This window comes from Crotalus tigris, unplaced genomic scaffold (genome assembly GCF_016545835.1).
Source record: "Crotalus tigris isolate CLP2741 ecotype Arizona unplaced genomic scaffold, ASM1654583v1 scf7180000017601.7605149639:7615979, whole genome shotgun sequence".
Classification (NCBI taxonomy): Eukaryota; Metazoa; Chordata; class Lepidosauria; order Squamata; family Viperidae; genus Crotalus; species Crotalus tigris.
Window position 1 is genome coordinate 4,308,656 of NW_024096505.1, and position 21,946 is coordinate 4,330,601.

Below are 21,946 nucleotides of genomic sequence, written 5' to 3' on the forward strand. Positions count from 1 at the left end.
TCACCCCACCCTTCCCTGGAAAGCTTATTCCCAGTGCAACTTTCAAATGAGAACAATTATGATGTATCTGCTTTTTAGCCTGACAGTACTTATAAATTATCATGACCTTCATCAAGCTAAAAAAACATTTGTGCCCATCAGAAGGGAGTGTTTCACCTGTGTAAATAAGGTGTCCTAACAATTTAAAGCAGTTTCAAATAACTGGAAGGAAGAAAAAACCCAAAGAAAATCAGAAAGAATATTCCACTTTAGGTCAAAGTATTAACACTGTACAGGCTAAAACCAGACTGGAAGCTCAGTAGTAGCAAAGCCTAGTCCCCAAAAATATTATAAACTTTAGCAGATTCAGAACAGGCTTCTGTGCAGATGCATAACCCAAGGGTTCAAATCAAGCTTGAATAAAAAAAAGAAAAACAAATGTTGCATTTTCAATCGTTATCATGTGAACTCAGCCATTCTTAAATTTCAAGATTTAAACCAGGTACGGAGTCTTCAAGGAGTCAGATTATGCTGCAAGCACAGCATTTAATTTCATTACCAGAGTCTTGATTGGGGTAAGAAATAACTAATAAGCCTTCCTTAAACAATTTTGTTAATAGAAACAGAAAAGATGGTAGAATTTACACTTCTGCAAATGTTTGGTTCTTACGGTTTCGTCTTTGTCCTCAACTTACTGAAGGACCTTTACAAAGTGTTTTTTTTTCTTCCCTGTGTTGAAATAGGTGCAACTTCAGATCAAATCCTATCTGAATGTTATCTATCTGTTGTTTACATTTAAAACAATGAACAAAAGTTAAACTGAATTCCATCAATTTTCTGTGACTACCCCCATCTGAATGTGACAAAAATTATACACTGGGCGATAACCTTGTAACAGTAATACATCAACTGGCTATGATCCATCTTTGCGGGGTTTCATAGGTCCTTTATGTGTACAAATTTGGACATACAAAGTAGTGTATTGTGCAGACTTGCAATAAAACCTGTCATAACATATATTACTTTTAAAAAGTTATTTGGGCATAGTGAGTAACTGAAATAAAAACATTAGTATAAAGCTTTTTACCCTAAAAAAGGATAACCACTTCACATTTTTAACATTTTAGAAGAAATTAGGCTAAAACCCAATTATTCGTGATAAATTTTGCATTATTTATTAGTTTAGACCCTGTTTTGTAAAGATAAGCCCATGCAAGTATATTTGCACGGAAAGCCTACAAACAGCCTCACCATAGTTATGTTCTACCCTTCTTTTCTTGCTACCCACATACTACATAGAGAACAAGAAGGGTTTCATGAAGAATGTACTTGCTTCTTGCAGCAATATCCATACATACTATAGCAGGCAATTGAGGGAGCTAGAGCTCTGTTGATTTCTTTGCCAAGTGCTCCAGGTAAGAACAGAATTTGATCCTATATGGGGCCTAATTTTGTTCTTAACCTTTGTTCCTGATTAAGATATGGAATACTGAGAATGTGCATGGCCCATTTTCTGAACATTGCATACAAGAGACTGAACAAGCATGTTTTGACTTTTGGTTTAACAGCTTCTCACAGCCATAAACAATACAATGATGCAGTACAATACATCCCTGCACATTACCTCATAATGAGGTATCAAGTGAAAAAAGGATAATCAATTTTAAAAACCAAAGAAAATTATGATGAATGGATTAAGAGGTTCTAAATGTATCTTTTTTTCAAAAATGTATTTCTAATTTAATACTTTAACTTAGTTTGGGGAAGTACATTCCTGTAGTGCTGTGGCTGGTTTGTAAGCTTGTTGGCAGTATCAGAACTGTTTTACAGTTTGTACAGCTGTGAGATCACTTTTGTTTAGGCACTATATAAATAAAAGAAATATATGAAAAGTACTTAATGTAAAAATGTATACAATTAAAACCTAAAAATTATGCTTTACAGTCAGAATAAAACAGAGAAGAGGTGTGGGCATTTCAAAAAATGTCTTGCTATTTGAATTAAAAACTCAAAATAATATATTACACCTCCAAGTTTTACTTCCATATTCTCTTAAAATCTGTCTCAAATGTTTCTAATATTTACACGTTACTATAATCATACCTAGCAGACCAGGCCTTGAAGTAGGTTAATTGCATAGGAAGATTTTACTATGTTTACATTTTATCTTGTTATTTTTTTAAAGCACAGTAAAGAGTCTGAGGACAAATTATTCAACTGTTTATCATACATAAGACTGCATGACTATAATACAAAGGGCTTGTCTTTTCATTTAACGTTACAATATACACAGCAAGTCCGGACTAGATCTTACAATCTGAACACAGGTATTTAACCTTTTCCATGCTGTTTATGTTTACAATGCACAGAAGTCCTGTAACCAAACTGTGTAGTAAAGCACACAAAACTGGACTGTAACATAACACAGTATGCAGAAGCACTGGAGTTTATGGTTTTTCTTTATGTAAATTTAAAAACAGTATTTTTGGTGCTTATTAAGGTATGGCAACCAGCACAAGAAAAATTACCCATATTTGTTACCCTTATATTCCTAGACAGCAGTACATATTGGATTCCATTTTGTATTGCTAAGCATAATGCTCCATTGTTGTGATGACAGCCTTTTGCTCAGCAAACATTTTTGAACTACAGAAGTTCAAAAATGTCAATTCACAGGCTTGATATCGCAATATAAAATAAATATGGATACCTTGATAAAAAAGTTGCTTTACAAAAACTCCTTATTTCTAAAGCATTCCTCCACACTCCCACTGTATTCAGCCTCTCTGTTGCCAATATAAGGAATGATTATAAAAAGAAAGAAAAAAAAGTTCAGAAGAACTGACCTAGTTTGCTATAAGGACTAACCAGTCTGAAGTGCACGGCATTTTGTTGAATGGCCTTTTAAACTAGTTTACTGGCAGAGGTAGATTACTGCTTCTGTTCGTGTAAAGGGCAAAACAGTGTTAATCTGGAAAGATAATCACTTTATTACCCTAATTTCTCTATTTTATTCACAATGTTTGTATTCGTAATTTCAAAAATCTTCAAAAGGGTTCTGAAATTTAGCAACTGCCGATTATGTTAAATTAAGGCAGCAGACCTCCTGCTAAATACAGCCTACTCAGCCTCAGGTTTCACTTGGGCCTTTTTTTTTTTTTTTAACTTCACTTATCTTAGTGTTTTGGGATCATGTAATCAAGGTCTTGCCTTCAGTTTTACATTTATGCTAATAAGGGATGCACAAATTAACTGCTGGTTTCATAGCTTCTGGCTTTACTGTCCCTTTTACTTTCAGAAGCTTGAACACATTTATAATGCAACAGATGTTATAGTGTTGAATTAGATGTCCTATCTATCATGTTCAATACACAGACTGTTGTAAATGTATTGGCTATGAATAAACAACAGTTCCAGTTTTGTTTAAGCAATAGTACAGCCATAATTTTCAACTGACATTTAAAAATGGTCTAGTTACACCTTGTGTCAAAGTGCAGAACTGCTACATTATTGGTTACAGACATCTATGTGCTATAAAAACAGCTTTGGTACAATAAATTATCAAAAAAGAAAAAAAATTTGTAAAATTCACAGCATAATTGTGAGGCAAAAAAGCAGTCACATAAAATTCTGCATTTTTAAAAATGTTCAGGTTGAACAGAAGACATCTTTGTGCAGAAGTAACAGTGGAGAAACCACGTGCCCAGAAAAAGCAAAAAGAGGAAGAAGACGTAGGAGGAAAGGAAAAAAGAAAGTGAAAAGCAGAGAGGAACACAGTTGTAGTTATTTTCATCAAAAGCAAACCACTACTCCTGTGACCTTCAACCAATAAGGAAGTCAGCTTTATGACACACGCAAAGTGACCTTGCAATACCTTACAATAAGTGGGTCACAAAGTCTATTTTAAAAGAAAGGCCTCTTGAATTACCCATTCTGTGTTTTCAGCATTAAGGACTGTCTGCAAAAGCATGTCCAAAAGTGATTGCATCTGAAATGGTAGGCTCTTCTAACTTAAGAGTCCAAATCCATAAGGCCAAAGGTTATCCCAAAGACCACCACTTAAGACTTCCCCTGGACTGGTCAAGACCAACCTGTTGATTGTTTCTCAGTGCACCTTACTTACAGGACCAGTCTTATTTCAATACTAACTGATTGTAGCCTCAAACATGAGACACAGAATCCCAATATAATTGCTGCTTTGATTCTCAGTAGGTTCAGATAAGGAGTCTTAATCACCGCCACTTAGCATGCTTCATGTGTCTCATGAACACCATTACAACCATTCTTTTTACAGCTAAAGATTCTGTTTTGTAATCTTAGGGTCCCTCTTCCTTACAGTACTGCTTTTTGTGTTCATGTATGTTTGGGGAATGGAAATTCATTATTACTCCCCACCCCCCCCCGCCTTAATATTAAAAAAAGAAAAACCTCAAAATGCCCATTTATATGATTCTGGGCATGCCTTAAAATATGCTTGCAACTAAGATCAACTCTTGAATATTCATTCTGTTGAACAAGGGGGAAAATATATGTGTGACTTGGTTGTAATAATTAAAACGGGCAAAAAGGTGAGAAATCTTCTCAAAGCTATCTAGGATAGGTATGAACATGGCTCTAAAAACTTCACTGCAATCTGTTCAAGTTTAAAAAAATAGTTAGCTTTGCCCTTCTGTAGCGGTTCAATAAGTCTATCTCCTCCTGATTCAAGCAGCTTTGCACTTTTTTTTTCTTTCTTTTTTTTGGAAAAACACCACTTCTATAAAAACACACAAGAAACAAATCTGTTTCAGTTTAGTCACGAGCTGGCCACAGGACTTTGCTGAACACAAACTCCTGTCATGGGAGATTCTTCCCTATCAATTCCCTGTCTCATTGTAAGATGTCCTTCAGTCATGTAATGAGCAGGACCTGTGTTAGCAGAAAACTGGTACGTTGGGTGTCCTGCTATGCCAGTTTCTTGGTGTGGATTAGAATAGACTGTTAAATTGACGTCCATAGCTCCATTTTGTCCAAAGTCTAACGCATTAGCAGCCACGGGGCGGTTCTGATAGGCCTGATTGCCTTGATTACCAGTTGAGGAGGAAGATGTAGAGGAAGAAGTTGTTGAGGAAGACAGGGATGTCATGGAGTGGTGACCATGGCCCACCTCCATGGAATCTTGGGTGGACGAGCTGTTTGTTGGAGAATTGTAGACCCTTGGCCTGGTCCGATTACCCAAGGCCTGCTGTCCATGATGGTGGTGGTGATGATGGTGGTGGTGATGGTGGTGGTGGGAATTATTTCCATGATGATGGTGTAATGCATTTTGCTGCTGAGGAGTAACATGGAAAGAGGTTTCTTGAACTGGATGGGTTTCAACAGTGACTTGTGTAGGAGCTTCACTTCCTGGCCAACCAAGAGGAGGAGGAAACTGCTGTCGAACCTATAACAACAATACAAACACACACACACACAAAGGAGGGATTATTTTATATTATAAAATCTACACAAAGCAGAGTTAGACTTGTACTACACAGAACTTGATTTATGTGTTGCCAAAAATTTAACAAATTTAAAAAAAAATGAAATATGATCATTACTTATTAGTATCTGCCTCCTGCAGTATTACAAAAGTTATTAGATCTGACTATCAAATATGTCTTTAACAATGCATAAGTCAACTGTTCAAACAATTTTAGCAATGTGATTTAGAAGGAACTACATTAGTTTTTTGGCAATTATTTCAGTTTTAATCAGATTATCAAATAATTATCTGAATGATAAAACTATTAAATTGCAGAATTGGTAAAAGAGTGTTACTGTAGTGTGATTGCAGAGCAGAAGTATTTGGTTATTTAAGCATACTAATAATTAGTTAACAGAGACTTCCTTTCAAAACTACCTGAGGACTGTGCGTTCCACAATCCATAGCTTGTACAGCAGCAGTGAAGTGTCCACCACTATGTCGATGCTGGTGTGTTGGATCTGACCGTGCTCTTCCACTGTTGCTTGTCCCCGAAGAGCCACCTTTAATCATAAGTAAAACAAATATGTGGAAGATGATATAATCAGAAATTTTAATGTGACAACTGGAAGCATAATAAATAAGATTACTGAGGGAAAAAGGGTAGCTAGAATTTTAAAAAGGAGAGGGAGCCAGATTTAAAATAATATAAAACATTTTTATTTATATAGTAAATACTCTTCCAATGACTTCATTCTCAAAATGTAGGAATCACAAGTGTACCTGAACTTGAAGATGTGCTAGAAGTGGTTCCTGAAGACTGCGACTGCTCCATAGCAGGACTTGTAGAGACACTGTTGCTTGTGTTTGTACCTTCATCTGCTGTTTTCTTAAAGAAACTATGCTGCAGAGCATAATAAGGTTGAATTCGGGTTTTTGGATCATAATCAAGCATCCTTAAGATGAGGTCTTTAAACTTCAAGTAGTCAGCTACCATATGACCCGACTCCCCAGCACGACGCCCTCCTGGTCCTCCTGTTTCAACTCCAAGTATATTATGAAGTTTACGGGTTCCAGGTGGTTTGTACTCCTGTTGGAAAATTAGAAATTCTTCACATTTAAAAAATATAATTGCATTTTTTATTATTTTACATCAGTTTGCTAACAATATAAATACTTCCAGTTGTTGTTTTTTTAAAAAAGAAACCCCTGCCCTTGATTTAGGATATTTTGGTTTTTGTTTTTGACTCCTGGTGACTGCCTGGATGGGTCCCTGAAGTCTTCAGAGACAATTTAGTGTTCAGATTAAGGCATCAGTCTAGAAACCGAGAGACCCTGAATTCTAGTCCTGCCTTAAACACAAAGCCAGTTAGGTAACCTTGGGCCAGTCACTCTCTCAGCTCTAGGAAGATGATAATGGCAAACCACTTCTGAAACCTTTACGGTTTTCAAAATATTAACAATATTCATTTACTTTAAAAGAAAACCAAAGATAAATATCCTTATACCACAATATGTAAGAACTGCCATATGTAAATATGATATGTGGGAAAGACCTTGTGGGGCGAGTGAAAGAGATGCTGCCTAAGAAACGATCAGACAAGAGAAGGAGGAACCCCCAGTGGCTTAATGGTCAAAGAAACTTAGGAAGGAGTCTTCCTCCCCCCCCCCCCAACTGGTCAGGCTGTTAAAAGTAAGGCTGAGAAATTTCAGACTTGCAAGATTTTGTTATGTAAACTTACAATAAAGTAGAATTAGCTCATCTAGTTGTGTTTCCTGTCTGGTTTACTTGGGAGGGTGGAAAACCAAATTTGCAAATCTGAAAGTACAAATCTCCTGCCACTTTTGACCTGACTAATTAGGGCATGTCCTTCCTAAGTTTCTTTCTCTGTTAAGTCTCCTTCTCTTGTCCAATCTTCCTTAGACATCATTTTTCCCCTCACCTTTGAAGGTCATTCCCACATGCCATGACAGTAGATTAATGTTATATTTATGTATTATAACAGACCCTAAGATCAGATGTCAATACTTATAAACTATTCCCCTATGAATATTTTTAAATTTATATGCTGGAGAGTTACCCTATGGCACAGGTCAGCAACCTGCGGCTCTTTGAGCCTTCCCCTGTGGCTCTCAGCCTCCTCTGCCTTTGCAGAGAGAGACAGAGACAGAGAGAGGCAATTGCGCTTCCCTGCTTCTCTCTCTCTCTGTGTGTGTTTGTGTGTGTGTGTGTGTGTATGTGTAAAAGAGCGTGCACTCACAGTGTTCTCCGAGGAGCTGAAAAGCTTACTGGGTGGAGCTCCTCCCTTTGCTGCGTCTCTGCAGGAAGCAGGAAAGGCAGGAGAGAGCTAGCTAGCCCAGCTAGGCTGACTCAGGAATTCTGGGAGTTGAAGTCCATGAGTCATAAAAGAGACGAGGTTGCCTACCCCTGAGCTTGTTGGACAACAGCTTGAAGCTTGCCAGGTGAGCAGCAGATAGGAGGGGGGGGGGAAGAGAGGAAGAGAAATAGAGAGGGGGGGGGAGAGGAGTGGCAGACCAAGGGCAGATAGAGAGGGAGGGAGAGAAACAGAGAGAGAGAGACCCTTTTGACATCTAAAATGAAGATAACACTGCATATATCCTTTTTTTACCTCTGTGTGTATGTAATTTTATTCTCTTAAAGCATTCTCCTGGTGATCATTGTTTTAATAGTATGGATATTCCCAAGTCATATTTTTACTTTTATTTTTAATGTCATATTTTTACTTGTATTTTTACTTTTATTTTTAATATATACACATACACATACATACATACACACACACACAAACACACACACACCTATAATAAAGGTAAAAAAGGATATATGCAATGTTATCTTCATTTTAGATATCAAAAGGGTTTTGCGGCTCCCGGTGTTTTGTTTTTGGTGGGAAACGGGTCCAAGTGGCTCTTTGAGTGTTTTGGGTTGCCTACCCCTGCCCTCTGGTAAGATGGGAGACCAATAAATTTAATAATAAATGAATATAAAAACAAACAAAACAAACAAAAAAGTAATTCTGGGTGGCTTACCACATCATTTCCCTATGGTTTTCCTAGTTTAGAAAGTTTATAGTATGTGAGTAAACATATGCCACAGAACAAACCTTAAGCGCAACTTCCAAAAGTATGTATATGTGTGTCAGTATGTGCCTATGTTATTCAGTGCTTTAAACTCTAAACCAAAATAGAGGTTGGGGTTGGGATGCCAGAACATTTTATTTTATTTTTTTTAAGTTTTCCTTTTATTCTTTTTAATAAAAGTTGTACAGTTAAATAATTATAACAATTACTGCATAGTTTATTTCTGACAATGTATATAAAGTGAAATATTTTTGAACTGAAAGCTGATGTACACTTGCCATTTATTTTACTATTACACTTCCTAATAGTAGGAAGTACTAATAATTAAAATTAGAGAAAATAATTTCTCTTATGTAGGGAAACTGTTTTCACTTAAATCAAGATTAGCTAAAAGTTGATTCTGTCCAGTTGATTCTGACTCTAGGGAACAATGTTCATCTATGTTACAAACAGATTAATCTAGATCAAAGATTCAAAACATCTATTTACCCTTTTCCCATCTTTGGTCTTTTTTAAGCTCCAAGAGCCGTCTGGCAACTTCTCAAAAAATTTCTTTGCTTTTGGTGCTTGGTCAAGAATATGAGCAGGTGGTATACCCAAAACTTCCACTATTTTATTCATCTGATCAACCTGTTTCAAATGAGGAAAATCAATTAGAAGTTTAACCAAATATTTAAAACTAAAAAAAATTGCCAACCCAACATAATATAAATGCATATGAATGTAAACAAACCTCATTTGCTCCACTGAAAAGAGGTTCTCCAGTGTGCATTTCCACTAAGATACAACCAAGGGACCACATGTCAATTGCAAGATCATAAGGCATTCCCAATAGCACCTCAGGTGATCGATAAAAACGACTCTGGATATATTGATATATCTGTATTTTATAAACAGAGACATTAAATAATCCCCAAAAAATTCTAATTAGAAAGTAATGATTCTATATTGCACATAATTTATTTGAAATACAAAATGAGAAAAACATTCTTTAAATGTTACAAAACTTGGTAATTAAGAAAGAAGTTTAAAGTTAAATATGCAATTATACAGCAGAAAATGTTAAAAAATACTTCATTTTATGGACTGCAATTCTGTTTCCTTATTTGTGGAAGATTCTTATGTTGGGAAATTATCAACCAGCAGGGAATAACCTGCCCCTCCCTCCCTCCCTTCCCCCCCCCCTCTCTCTCTCTCTCACACACACACACAAACACGTTCCCTGAAACCTTATCTGTTTGTTCCCAAGAGAGGCAAGCATTCTGGTGAGATTCTTATATTATAGATAGGATGCAATAAAACAGTCACATTCAACCCTTCACACGTGGATCTGATTGCTTGTGCCTGACATATGTAGAATTATAAGCCTTCTTCAAGCAGAGTTCAACTTCTGGTGATGCATGGGCATATTTCAATAAAAGAGCTGTTTAGACATTTTAATACCCAAGTAGATAATATCATCAATGTAAGCGAGTGCAGAATTTGCTTCCTGTTTATGTACAGTAGGAAACAGCAAGTCTAGAACACATCCTCTCCAGCAATAATCAGGGATTAATATCAGGCAAACAATCAAATAAAAAACTGTACTCTGATCAAGAATTTACAAAGGAAAAAAACCACATTTGCACCAACATTGGCAGGGCACAATACTGCACATAAACAGGGAACAAATCTTGCACACACTAGCACTGGCGATATTGCTTAGTTGGGTAGTGAAACTTCTGCAAGCAACCAACAACCAACCCCAGAGAGCAATTAGGATTCCACATCTATGTATTTTCTTGACAATATGAAAGTGGTTTGACCTCTTTGAGCTTTTTTTTTAAAAAAAAGCTTATCAGATTAGTCTACTGATTTAAAATTCAATTATGGAATCCTTGACTCAAACTTTAAAAGTATAACTTCAAGAAACCTTAAAAACAAACTCTGTCCTTCTGCTTTCTGAAACAGAATTACTCTGCTATTTGAGCCATCAAAACTACGCACTGCAAATAGATTTTTTTTATAAATGCAAAACTAGCATTCTGGCTATGATTTAGTAAAGAATTCAACAGAACTTAATTGTGCACTACGCTGCAAACAGAATTATCATTTACTGTTATGGAGACTGCAGCCACATGGATATATACTCTACATTTTGAATGCTTAGTTAGGAAACATGCAGAAATATGGGTGGTCCCTTTATCGCTAAAAACATTTTGCTTATTTTGTTCTTATGTAGTAATTAGGAACATATAAAATTATTTTTGGAGTATGATGATTTATTTAAAACAAAATAAAACAAAACAAAACAACAAGCAACACTGAAATATCTTGAAGTGATAATATTTACCCTCTGTCCAAGCTGGCAAGAACTGCCAAAATCAACTATTTTGATAGCGCTTCGTTTGGGGTTACACAGCAAGATGTTCTCAGGTTTTAGATCACAGTGAATGATACTAAGTTCAGGAGTTGCAAGAAAAAGTAGTGCAGTACACATCTGTTGTGCAAACTTTCGCGTCAAATTCAGTGAAACCCCTCTGAAATTTGTATTCCTCAGAAGGTCATAAAGATTATAGGAGAGCATTTCAAAAACTAAACAGAGATGGTTTCGGAACATAAAGTGACGCTTCAAATGCACTGAAAGAAAAAAAAAAGGGTGTGTGTGTTAAATTACAGGTATACAGCTTCAAACCTTGAAACATCTTCCTAAGGAAGCTATTGTTTCCAAAGGCTCCCCAAAAGTCTGTCCAACTTTTTTTTTTTAAAGTACAACTGTCCTTTTACTTTTCTATATCCATAAACAAAAACTTCCTTTTTGAAAAAAAAAGTTATAGGTAATTTATTTCTCTGAAATTCACACGATGCTAAAATTAAAACCATGGCACTTCTTCTTCTAAAAAGTACAGATTATAATCCATCTATTTATAGACTTCCTATGCTTGAGGCTTCAGGTTTCTACTGACTTTTCTGATCAATACACAGACTTGCTGCTTAAACTATTTGAAATTAGACTAAAATTTAATTGAACTAAATGCAACAACTAAAGAACTATGCTGCTTTCCAGTTGCCTTGTGAAAAATCATCTTTGGGATAACTATGACCTGGATGACTGAGAATCTCCATAGATATTTGCCTTTATTTTGTTGTCTAGAATCAACTAAGCATGTAAAAGCAAATTTCATTAATGTTTAGTGTTGCTTTAGAATCGCTCTTAAACATGACATCTGATTCTGTAATAGAATGCCCAGCAGATAATTAAACCATTCTGAATTACATAAAATTAACTTTAGTTACAGAGCTGTGAACTGTCATTAGTTCAGAAACAAATGCTACTTTTTAAAATAATTTCAGAATTATAAAAGTGTTTTAAAATTGCTTACACTGAGTGTTTCCCTGCCTTAATGAATAATGATAACTTTCTGCATAAAACAGCTATAGTCACCCAAAAGGCTCTAAGGTTTTTTGAGGCAATTAAGAACTACTTGTACAAAAATACACCTAAATTGAATACATAACCAGTGAAAGTTTAAGAAATTATCAAAATTATTACGCAATGCTCCTTAAATAGCCTAGAAGTGCATATTTGCAAAGATTAAATGAAGGCTTTTTAAAAGGAAATATAACATTATAACCTCAAAAAGACAATGAAAATATAATGGTTGATCGTTAGAAAGTTGAAGACTCTGAGATAGTCAAAAGCTATCTCTTGAAAAGATAAATACCTATATAATATTTCATTTCTGTGTCATGTTTGTTCATAAGCTCGAGAAGTCGCACTTCAATTTGGGCTTGATTTAGGAAAGCCTTCTTGTTCTTTATAATTTTAATAGCTACCCACTCCTGTTCTACACGATCATATGCCTTTACAACCTGTAGAAATGTAAGTGCAGAAATGTAGAAAAGAAAAACACGAATTAGATACTACTGCATGTTAAATAAAAAAGACAAAACAATTATTGAAATAAAATGTCTTCTATAAACAACAGAACCTCTTTAATACCTTTCTGAGTGGCTCTATTTGGATGGTTTAGAAACTTTTTAATGTAATCTGAATAAGAAACTCAAGTAATGAAGTTTAAGCTAACTTATAACAAAGGTAATTGTGGTAATATTCCTTATTCCTGTTGATTGAATAAGGCTTTTCAGTTTTAACCACATGTTACACCAATGTCTGTCTGCCAGTGAAAGTGAAATATATTCCTGCTTTACAGTAGCTGTGGCTTCCACACATCCAAATTCATTCCAGAAGACAGATGAATTTTCTGGAGCATGTTTCACAGTGTTTTGGAGATACAAGAATAAAACTAAAGTAGGAAACACTATGAAAATAGTTCTCTTGTAATACTAAATAATATCTTTATTTGACAATTAGCTCAATTTAAATATTGCGAAGGTAAAGGAAGAGAAACCAAGGTAAGCTCATTATTGCAGAGTTACATTATTCAAGCAATCCAAATTAAAAACCACCTGGAAAAATAAAACATAAAAAATGATTTGTAAAAACAATAAAAACTGTATTCTTACAGTTACTACAACATAGTACTGGTGGAATTTATATTTCAAGCTAACAATTTTAAATGATAAAATTTCTTTGTAAAATGATTTCCATTTCTAAATAAAAATTAAAAATACATTTCATGAACATTCTGTGGCCCTCCGGAAGCCCAATCTGGATGTTGGAAAGCCTCCGGAGGGCTGCAGAAGCTTCACCCAGTCTCAGATCCAGGTGGCAGTGGCCTGGAAAAGGCCTCTGGTGCCCAGATCGGGCATCCCGAGGGCACAGAAGTGTCCCCTGGCCTCAGATCTGGGTGACGTTGGCCTGGAAAAGGCTTCCGGCACCCAGAGGGCCACAGAAACATCCCCTGGCCTCATTTCCGGGTGGCATCGGCCTAGAAAAGGCCTCCAATGCCCCAATCCAGCCTCCTGAGGGCCATGGAAGTGTTCCCCAGCCTCAGATCTGGACGGCAGCGGGACCCATGGCAGAAAGGAAACGGATCTTTTCAAGGTGAATCCAGTGTGGCATGAAGGGAGGGGAAGCATGAAGTATCTTAGTGGTCGGGGAGGCCTTGGGGGCCTATTCCATCACTAGGATTGTGATGAGTGTATCAAAGATCATCCATATATGAATTGGATACGATACTGCTCTAAGTTGCTTTTATTCAAATTAATCAATCATTACCTGTCCAAATGAGCCTTTGCCTATTAAAGAATCAATTTCATAACGATCCATCCATTTTTCCCCATTTTTCACAATGTAGTCATAGTTATCATCATCGTATCCATCATTATAAACCTTTCGCTCTTTTTTGTGACTAGAATCATCTCCTTGTCCCTGTTGATGTCGTCGCTTCTTTTTTGCATAGTAAACCTGAGATTAGGAAATACAATTATTGCATAGCCAGTTTGTATCATACACTATTGCAAAAGAGATTGAAATGGTGATAATTTAATTGGTAATAAAATGATAAAATGGTGATTAAAAATAAAATGGTGATAATGGTGATATTAATTATTAGATTGTTACATTTTTATTTTACAGCATAATTTATTCAGTTAAAAAGGACCTAGGCAAGAGTATGGATATTATCTCACTAGCCTCTGACCAACTGCTCTGAAAGCAAATCTGGAGCTGCTGAAACATAACAGCCAGATACAAGTTCAGTAAATTAAAGAAGTTTGAAGCACAAAACTTCCAAAAACAGACATAATTTTAAAAGGTGCAAAAGAAACACATGCATGCATAGTTCAACTTATATGATATTAATCCTCTATTTTATTACTAAGAACATTGCTCTACTCTGTGCTAAAAGTAGCTTTGGATAATTTCCCTCAAGAAACTAATGAACAAGTACAATGTCTTTTGACTCATTTGTTTCACTGAATTCTCTTTATCTATTGTTAGGGCTTGAGTGGATAACAGATCATTTTTAGAGTCTGTTATTTATGTAGTAATACTGAACTTTTAAGCAGTGCATAAACAAGAGTCCTGGTTTTTACATTATTGATCAATTGGCATTTAGACAAAGGGCATTCTTTAATGGCAAAGAGAAGGGGAAGACTAGAACAGTTTTAGGCAATAAATATTTAGCAGCTTTGTGATGGCTGGAATCTAGACACAAGCAAGAAACATTTTTCTGCTTTCTACCTGGCTTGGAGAAAAGAAAGGAAATCACTAACATCCAGGGTTGCAAAGCCTTGCAAATAAGAATATTGGCTATATTCTATGAAAGAAAGCATTGCTATAGGGATGGACATCTGCCATTCAAGTGAAGTGGATAAATCAACCTTAGTATTTTATTACATCTCCCACTTTTCATTTATAGAAAAAACAGTAGCTTTTCTTTTTTTAACAGATAAGTACTTTTGTCTATAACATTTGCAACAGTAAGAATAATTTCAAAGCAGAAAAATAATTTTTAATAATGCAAAATTAGAAGAAAAGGATAAAAAGAGCAGACAGTAGCCATTCATACAATATAAAAATAAATATATGCAAAAAGGAAGGAAGGAAGGAAGGAAGGAAGGAAGGAAAATAGATTTTAAATACTGTTCTAAGCAGCTTTTTCCTCTTCTAAAATGCTATTCAAGTGGTAAGTATTCTTATTTCCACTCAGCAGTATGTATTAATATAAATTTAGAAAATGTTTTCTTTCTATTAAACATTTGAATGTCCAAAGAAATGCATTACAATAATAGATTAAGTCTATAGAGTTAGCTTGCGTTTTAGTATTAGTAAATGCATTCTAGTCACAATAAACAAACTTATATCAAAAGAAGTTAACTCAATGAATTATGCAGATTTTACCTCATTAATATGTTTGTATGTTTTGATCAAATCCACAGACAGTTTCCTTAAAGGAGCAGCTGCTGGATCACGGAACGTTAGTGGCATTCGCCTCTGTAAAATAACAGTATCACATATAACCTTAATCAGATAAATAAGAATGTTACTTCAAAATAATGGATTATACATTATACACTTATCAAAAGAATAACCAGAAATATATTTAAAAAGTAAAACATTTAAAATGACAGATGCTAAAATTTATCTTACTAACATATATATATGTTTTATATATGTTATAAAAACCCTCAGCTTTCACTTAAAGTTAATACTATGGTATAATTTTAATGGTTTGATTATACCCAATAAACAATTATTATTTTTCATCTATGAATGTATAGTAGATTTTGGTTTATACACCCTTTTATGAGATTGTTCTGTTAAAAACAGAATAAAACTAAATTGCCTTATTTGTTAGAAAATATAGGGCAACTGTTCCTAAAGCAGTTGAATATTCTTTTGAAGAAATCCTTTCAAATGATAACAGCATTTCTTTCTAGTCTATGTTGATATTGCACCAAGAATTCCAGTGAACAGATATGAATCCTGTCCTGATAAATGCAGATTGTACTTTAGCCATAAATTTTTGAATATGGCCAATATTCAATAAGCAATAAAATAAGCATAGGACCTTGAAAACAGTGACTGAAGTAGCTTTTCCTGATGGATTTCAGCAGCAGAATCTTCCACATAAACATCTACTCCTTAAAGAAAGCCTATTTTAGTATAATTTCTACGTTTGCATTGTAGTCTCTTCAAAATACAACTACAGTTCTATATGTTACTTTTTTCCAAGCAGCTCAAACTCTGTAGATGCCCGTCAGGCAGAGGCAACTTCCTGCCATGCTGAAGTATTTTACAAAAGAGAGTCTTCAACTCAGAGGAATGGAGAATGCACATTATAAGATGCAAACCTCAAATAACCTTAATATAGAAGCAGAAACTTCTATATACATTTTGATAGGCAAAATGAAACATACACCAATTTTAAGTAGACTATACTGTCAGTATTAGCAATGATGTTAAAAGTTCCAATGCAAGGCAGGTAACAACATACAGATTGAAGAACCCTCAACTGACACTGCTGAAATCCAATGACAAAGTACACAGGATCAATTGCCAGTTTAAGCATTACTAGTTGTTTTACACTGTGTAGAATGTGAGTGAAGTATTAAACATAATTTGAACATCTACCTCAAAAAGTAAGGAGAAAAAAAAAGGAAGACCTTTGGCCCTCTCACTTGCACAATATAGTACAATCCTGTTTATTGTATGTAGGCTTCAGGGCCAAAGTAGTGTGCTGCCCTCAGTTATGGAAACAAATTAAACTTTATTCTGAATATTTAAAGATGGATCTTTGAAAGTAAAAATAACTTGCTTAACCTCAGGACAGCTTCCGAGTAAAGTATCTATTATCCAGGATTTAATTTTGATGAAAATTATAATCTAGAATATATTACAAAGATCTAGGTAAGAGAAAAAAGGGATTCATTTTTCCCAGTTGTCTGTCAAGTCACTCTAGGATGTTAACAACTTATAGCTGTAAGCATACAGCCTGAAAACCTTTTAGAAATATCCATAGACCTGCAACACTGTACCCTATAATCTGACCAAAGCTTCAACTAAATGCTAATTAAACAAGTTGTGTATAAAACAGTATATTGGGTCATATTTTTATTGAACATATTGTCTTTGGAGCCTTCTTAAGGGTTCATTGAATCAGGTACTCCAATCAATGAAATGACAAATGAGTTACAACCACCAACATCTGTTTTTCATAAAACAGAATCATGGAAGTGAATCAAATCCTCATCTGACCTTCTTATAAAGATTTCCCATATATTCCAAATGACTGGGAATGCATCAATTTAACTGCCAAACACTACTGATTATGTGCTCTCACCTTCGTGTCAACTATTAGCACACATATAAACAATTTTTTTTCCCATGACACCTGTCCCTAATCTCATCCTTCAGGTCTCCCATCCATCACCACTGTAATTAAATTTCTTCACCTTTATTGTAGACATCCTCTTCTTCCCTTTCATTCCATGCTTCCCAGCATTAGAGCTTTCTCTAGAGAGCTAGGTCCTCACATAATTTATTATATGGATAATTTTAGTCTGATTAATTGTGCCTTGAGTGAGAACTCTTGGTTGATTTGTTTGAATCATCTTTTTATTTTCTTCACTGGCCATTCTCAGGAGTCTTCTCCAATATCAAAGTTCAAAAGCATCAATACTCTTTTAACCCTGCTTCTTCAAGATCCATTTTTTTTCCTATAAAATATCACAGGCAATATTATGGCTTGCACGTTTCTGATATTTGTAAGCACAATCACATCATGGCATCTGAATAACTTCTCCAGGCGTTCATGATGAGCCATAGTGGCACAATAGTTAGAATATATATTACAGGGTAACACTGCCCACTACCAGGAGTTTGATCTGATGGGGCTCAAGATTGACTCAGCCTTCCATCCTTCCAAGGTTGGTAAAATGAAGACCCAGATTGTTGGGGACAATATACTGACTCTGTAAACTGCTTAGAGAGGGCACAGTAAAGCATTGTGAAGAGGTATACAAGTGCTATTTAAGTGCTATTGCTATTCATGATAATTGACTTGACTATTTGTTCCTTTATTATTGATGGTTAATCTTAAAAGACCAAAGTTATCCGTCTCTTCAATATTTTCATTATCAATTCTAAGGCTGGTTGTTCTACATGCTGTCTGTGCTCTGTGAGATCTATTAGAACAGAGGTTCCCAATCTTTTGGGCACCAGGGACCTGTTCCATGGAGAGAGGTTTTTTCGCGGACCGCAATGCGTGATTTTGTGTGCTGCCTGCATCTCTCAGATAGGGTTTTGCTTGTTTGTGCGGCCCGGTTGCTGGCATGCCGCGGCCCAGTACTGGTCCATGGACCAAGGGTTGGTGACCCCTGTATTAGAGCTTGCAGGTCCTATGCATTTTCAGCTATTGGTGTAGTGTCGTCAGCATAATAATAAGCAGATTATTCATGTTTCTTCCTCCAATTTTAAAACCATGTTCATGTTCTTCCAGTTTCTTCCTCCAATTTTAAAACCACATTAATATTCTTCCAGTCCAGCTTCTTATATATATATTATATATATTCAGCAGGTAAGATAAAAAAAGAGGGGGGAGGAATGTACATTTGTTTTGCTCCTTTTCCAACCTAGAGACAGATTTTCACCATGTTCTGTCCATACAGTGGCTTTCTGACCTGTATATGAGGACAATGAGATGTTTTTTTCTAAGTATATTCCACAGTTTGATGTGATCAATACAACTAAAAGCCTTCCTACAATTAATGAAGCACATATGGATTTTTGGGGGATACTCTTTGGCAGTCTAAATTATCCGGCATGTATCAGCTATAATGTCTCATGTTCTTTGGTCTTGTCTAAAGCCAGCTTGAACATCTGCCATTTTTTTTTCATGTAAAATTCTAATCTACACTGGATGATCGTAAGCATTACTTTGCCAGCATGTGAAATTAAGGACATTATACAATAATTTGCACACCCACTTTAGTCTCCCATTTTTTGGTACTGAAATGTAGAATGACTTCTTCTAATCAGTGGGCCACTGTATCATTCCCAAAATTTGCTGACATAGCTTAGTTAGAACTTTCACTAATTCTCCTGTTGCTTGCTTATTTCTATGGGTAATTCCATCAGCACCTTTCCAACTTGGTAATGACCATTGTTCTGATTAACTTTATCTTTTAATACTAGAGTTTCTTGTAGGTAAGCAATATCTTCTAAGATATCCAATATTCTTGGATATTGACATCTTTATTGTGCAATCTTCAATATACGCCTTCCATCTTAATCTGTTCTACTGTGAATTGGTTACTATTTATCCATTAACTTTCTTTAGCACAGGCATGTCAAACTTGCGACATCACAGGACGTCGGGCGACATATCGCAACTTTTTTCCCATTGCCAGCAATGGGATGGGCGTGGTTTTGGCGTGACACATACGGCCTACAGGCTGGCAGTTTGACATGCCTGATTTAGCGTATCAATTTGAGGTTGGAACCGCCTTCTGAATTCAAAGATTTTCCTTGGTTTTCAATGTCTGTTTTCATTATCTGTGTCTCTACAGATATTGTTAGAAATAGAGAAATGAAATATCACCATAAATTCTTCCCAGAATTATAACCCAACAAAAATAATCTCAATATGATGATCAAGGAAGCTGCAAAGAACTCCTTAGTACCAACAAAAATCTATACGCCGCTCATACATTCTGATGTCAGTGCTCATCAGTCTACCAAAGGGGAAAATGAAACAAAAGTAGTATGCATGGAAATATACCTAGGAGGAAACCACTCCTTTCCAGAACATACATTACTACCTGTCTTAGATTTGACAATTGTCACTTGGACGATGCAGTAGAAACAGTATTCTGTGACAGGAAAATCAATTTTTTTTTAGCATTAATGAGAAATATATCTGGAGAAAATGAAGCACTGAATTCCAAGAGATGAACATTACACTCAGCCGTGAAGCATGCAGCCACAAGTATGATGATTTGGAATCTCAAGAACCACCTGAATGCACACTAATCTGGAGTCTCAAAAAAACGGGGTTCCCCCCCCCCGTACTAGATTTTCGCTGCCATACTGTTTAACTTTCTTTAAAATTTACTTGATGCAAAATGGGCAAACTTTAAAGAAAGTTAAACAGTATGGTAGCAAAAATCCAGGAGCGGGGGAGGGGGAGGAGACTGCTTTTTTGAGACGCCAGACTAGCATGCATTCATGTGCTTCCAATCTCCTTGCTTGTTGTAAAGCCAGATTGAAGTCCTCGGGCCGCTCTTTCCAGCCCATTTTGGAGCCGGTCCAAAAGCGAGGGGAATAGTTCCCATCCCACTGATCGCTGCGGGGCTTTGTTTCCAAAGACCCTCTGCACAGGCTCTGGACAAACTGAGATCCGGGACTGAAAAAGCAGCAATGGGAGTGAAGGGCTGTTCAAAGGGTTAGGGAAGCCTTCCCCTGCCTGCCTCCACTTGCTGCTGCCGTTCAGCATGTCTGGATCGCCTGTCTTCTCTCCCCTCCACTTGCAGGGTGCTGGAGGAGGTCTCCCTTGGGCATGGAACAGGGCGTCAGCTTCAGTTGGTGCTTGCAGAGTGACAGGGGAGGTCTCTCTTGGGCTTCTCCCACTTTCTTCTTCTTCCTCCTCCTTTGAACAGCCCTTCGCTCTCACTGCTGCCGGATCTCAGTTTGTCCAGAGTCTGTGCAGAGGGTCTTTGGAAAAAAGCCCTGCAGCAATTGAGTGGGGTGGGAATGATTCCCTTCGTTTTTGGGCTGGTTCCGAAATGACCAGACTCCTTCCCATTCTGCATCAAGTAAACTTTAAAGAAAGTTAAACAGTCTGGTAGTGAAAATCCAGGAGTGGGGAAAACCCCTGGTTTTTTGACACACCAGAGTAGTGTGCATTCACACCCCCTTGCTTGCTGCAAAGCCAGATTGTAGCAAGCAAGGGATTGGAGGCACATGAATGCACGCTTGTCTGGCCATTTCAGAGCCGGTTCCCTGAACTCAAGAAAAAATTAAGTATCGGTTCTGACGAACCATTGCGAACCGGCTGAATCCTACCACTGGTGTTGTCCCTTCTTAAACCAATGAAGTGCTAAAGCAGCGGTTCTCAACCTGTGGGTCGCGACCCTTTTGGGGGTCGCATGAGCCTTTCACAGGGGTCGCCTAAGACCATCGGAAAACACATATTTCCAATGGTCTTAGGCAGGGCTTGTCAACCGCCTTCTCTCCCTCCCCCCCGCTCCACCTCACTTGTTTCTGGAAAATATGCTGCTTGGCAGCAGTCTGCACGAACCCTACCAAATGTGCCGTGCAGGGGGCACATGAAGAGCGCAGAGCAACGCCCCGCCCTCCCCAGAGACTCATTGTGCAGCAACCGGATTGACTTCTTCTCGTGCACGCAGGTCAGCCAAGGGGAGGCCACGCAGCACCCAACTCCTGCACCCGTCAGCTGGCGACCCCCGAACTTGTGCTTGCCAGCCGGGAGGTCTGGCAAAAGCTGCAGGTCTCCTTTGCCACCCCGCCCGTCCTCGTCTCCTCCTCCGCCTGTTCATGTTGAGCCCGGCGGGGCTTGACAGGGAGAGAGGGAGGGAAGGAGGAAGGGACTCCTCCTCCTCTCCTAAACTTTGATCGGCTTCCCAAGGGCTCCACAATCCTCACGAAAGTGGGGGGGGGGAGAAGCAAAGGGGGCGAGAAAGCTTGCGGCAGGCTCGAAGCAGCATCTGCCAGCGTTGGTGATGAGACATTCCCCACAAACCCAGGGAAGGGGTGGAGAAAAGGAGCCCCCTTTGGGAGGAAAGGAGGAAGAGACTAAGGGAGGGGAAGGAAAGGAAAGAAGGAAGGGACAATGGGAGAGAGCGAGGGAAGGAGGAAGAGACTACAGGAAAGGAAGGAAGGAAGGAAGGAAGGAAGGAAGGAAGGAAGGAAGGAAGGAAGGAAGGAAGGAAGGAAGGAAGGGACAATGGGAGAGAGGGAGGGAAGGAGGAAGAGACTAAGGGAGGGGAAGGGAAGGAAAGAAGGAGGGAAGAAGG

General features: G+C 37.2%; 1 protein-coding gene across 5 annotated transcripts in view; it reads right to left on the minus strand.

Moving 5' to 3' along the window:
* Nucleotides 1–1,131: 1,131 nt before the first annotated feature.
* The window catches only part of DYRK1A (dual specificity tyrosine phosphorylation regulated kinase 1A), a 169,178-nt gene continuing 148,363 nt past the window's right edge, over nucleotides 1,132–21,946 (minus strand). For 4 of the 5 annotated variants that reach the window (XM_039369876.1, XM_039369884.1, XM_039369892.1 and 1 more), the window contains 9 exons: nucleotides 15,312–15,404; nucleotides 13,686–13,874; nucleotides 12,229–12,376; nucleotides 10,857–11,143; nucleotides 9,258–9,404; nucleotides 9,014–9,154; nucleotides 6,206–6,512; nucleotides 5,861–5,985; nucleotides 1,132–5,401 (listed from right to left, as the gene is read on the minus strand). In XM_039369876.1, coding sequence (XP_039225810.1) covers nucleotides 4,775–5,401; nucleotides 5,861–5,985; nucleotides 6,206–6,512; nucleotides 9,014–9,154; nucleotides 9,258–9,404; nucleotides 10,857–11,143; nucleotides 12,229–12,376; nucleotides 13,686–13,874; nucleotides 15,312–15,404 — 2,064 coding nt within the window. In that variant the 3' untranslated portion in view covers nucleotides 1,132–4,774. Of the gene's footprint in view, nucleotides 5,402–5,860; nucleotides 5,986–6,205; nucleotides 6,513–9,013; nucleotides 9,155–9,257; nucleotides 9,405–10,856; nucleotides 11,144–12,228; nucleotides 12,377–13,685; nucleotides 13,875–15,311; nucleotides 15,405–17,365; nucleotides 19,448–21,946 lie in introns of those variants that run through there. The other variant, XM_039369908.1, reaches the window with a different exon arrangement.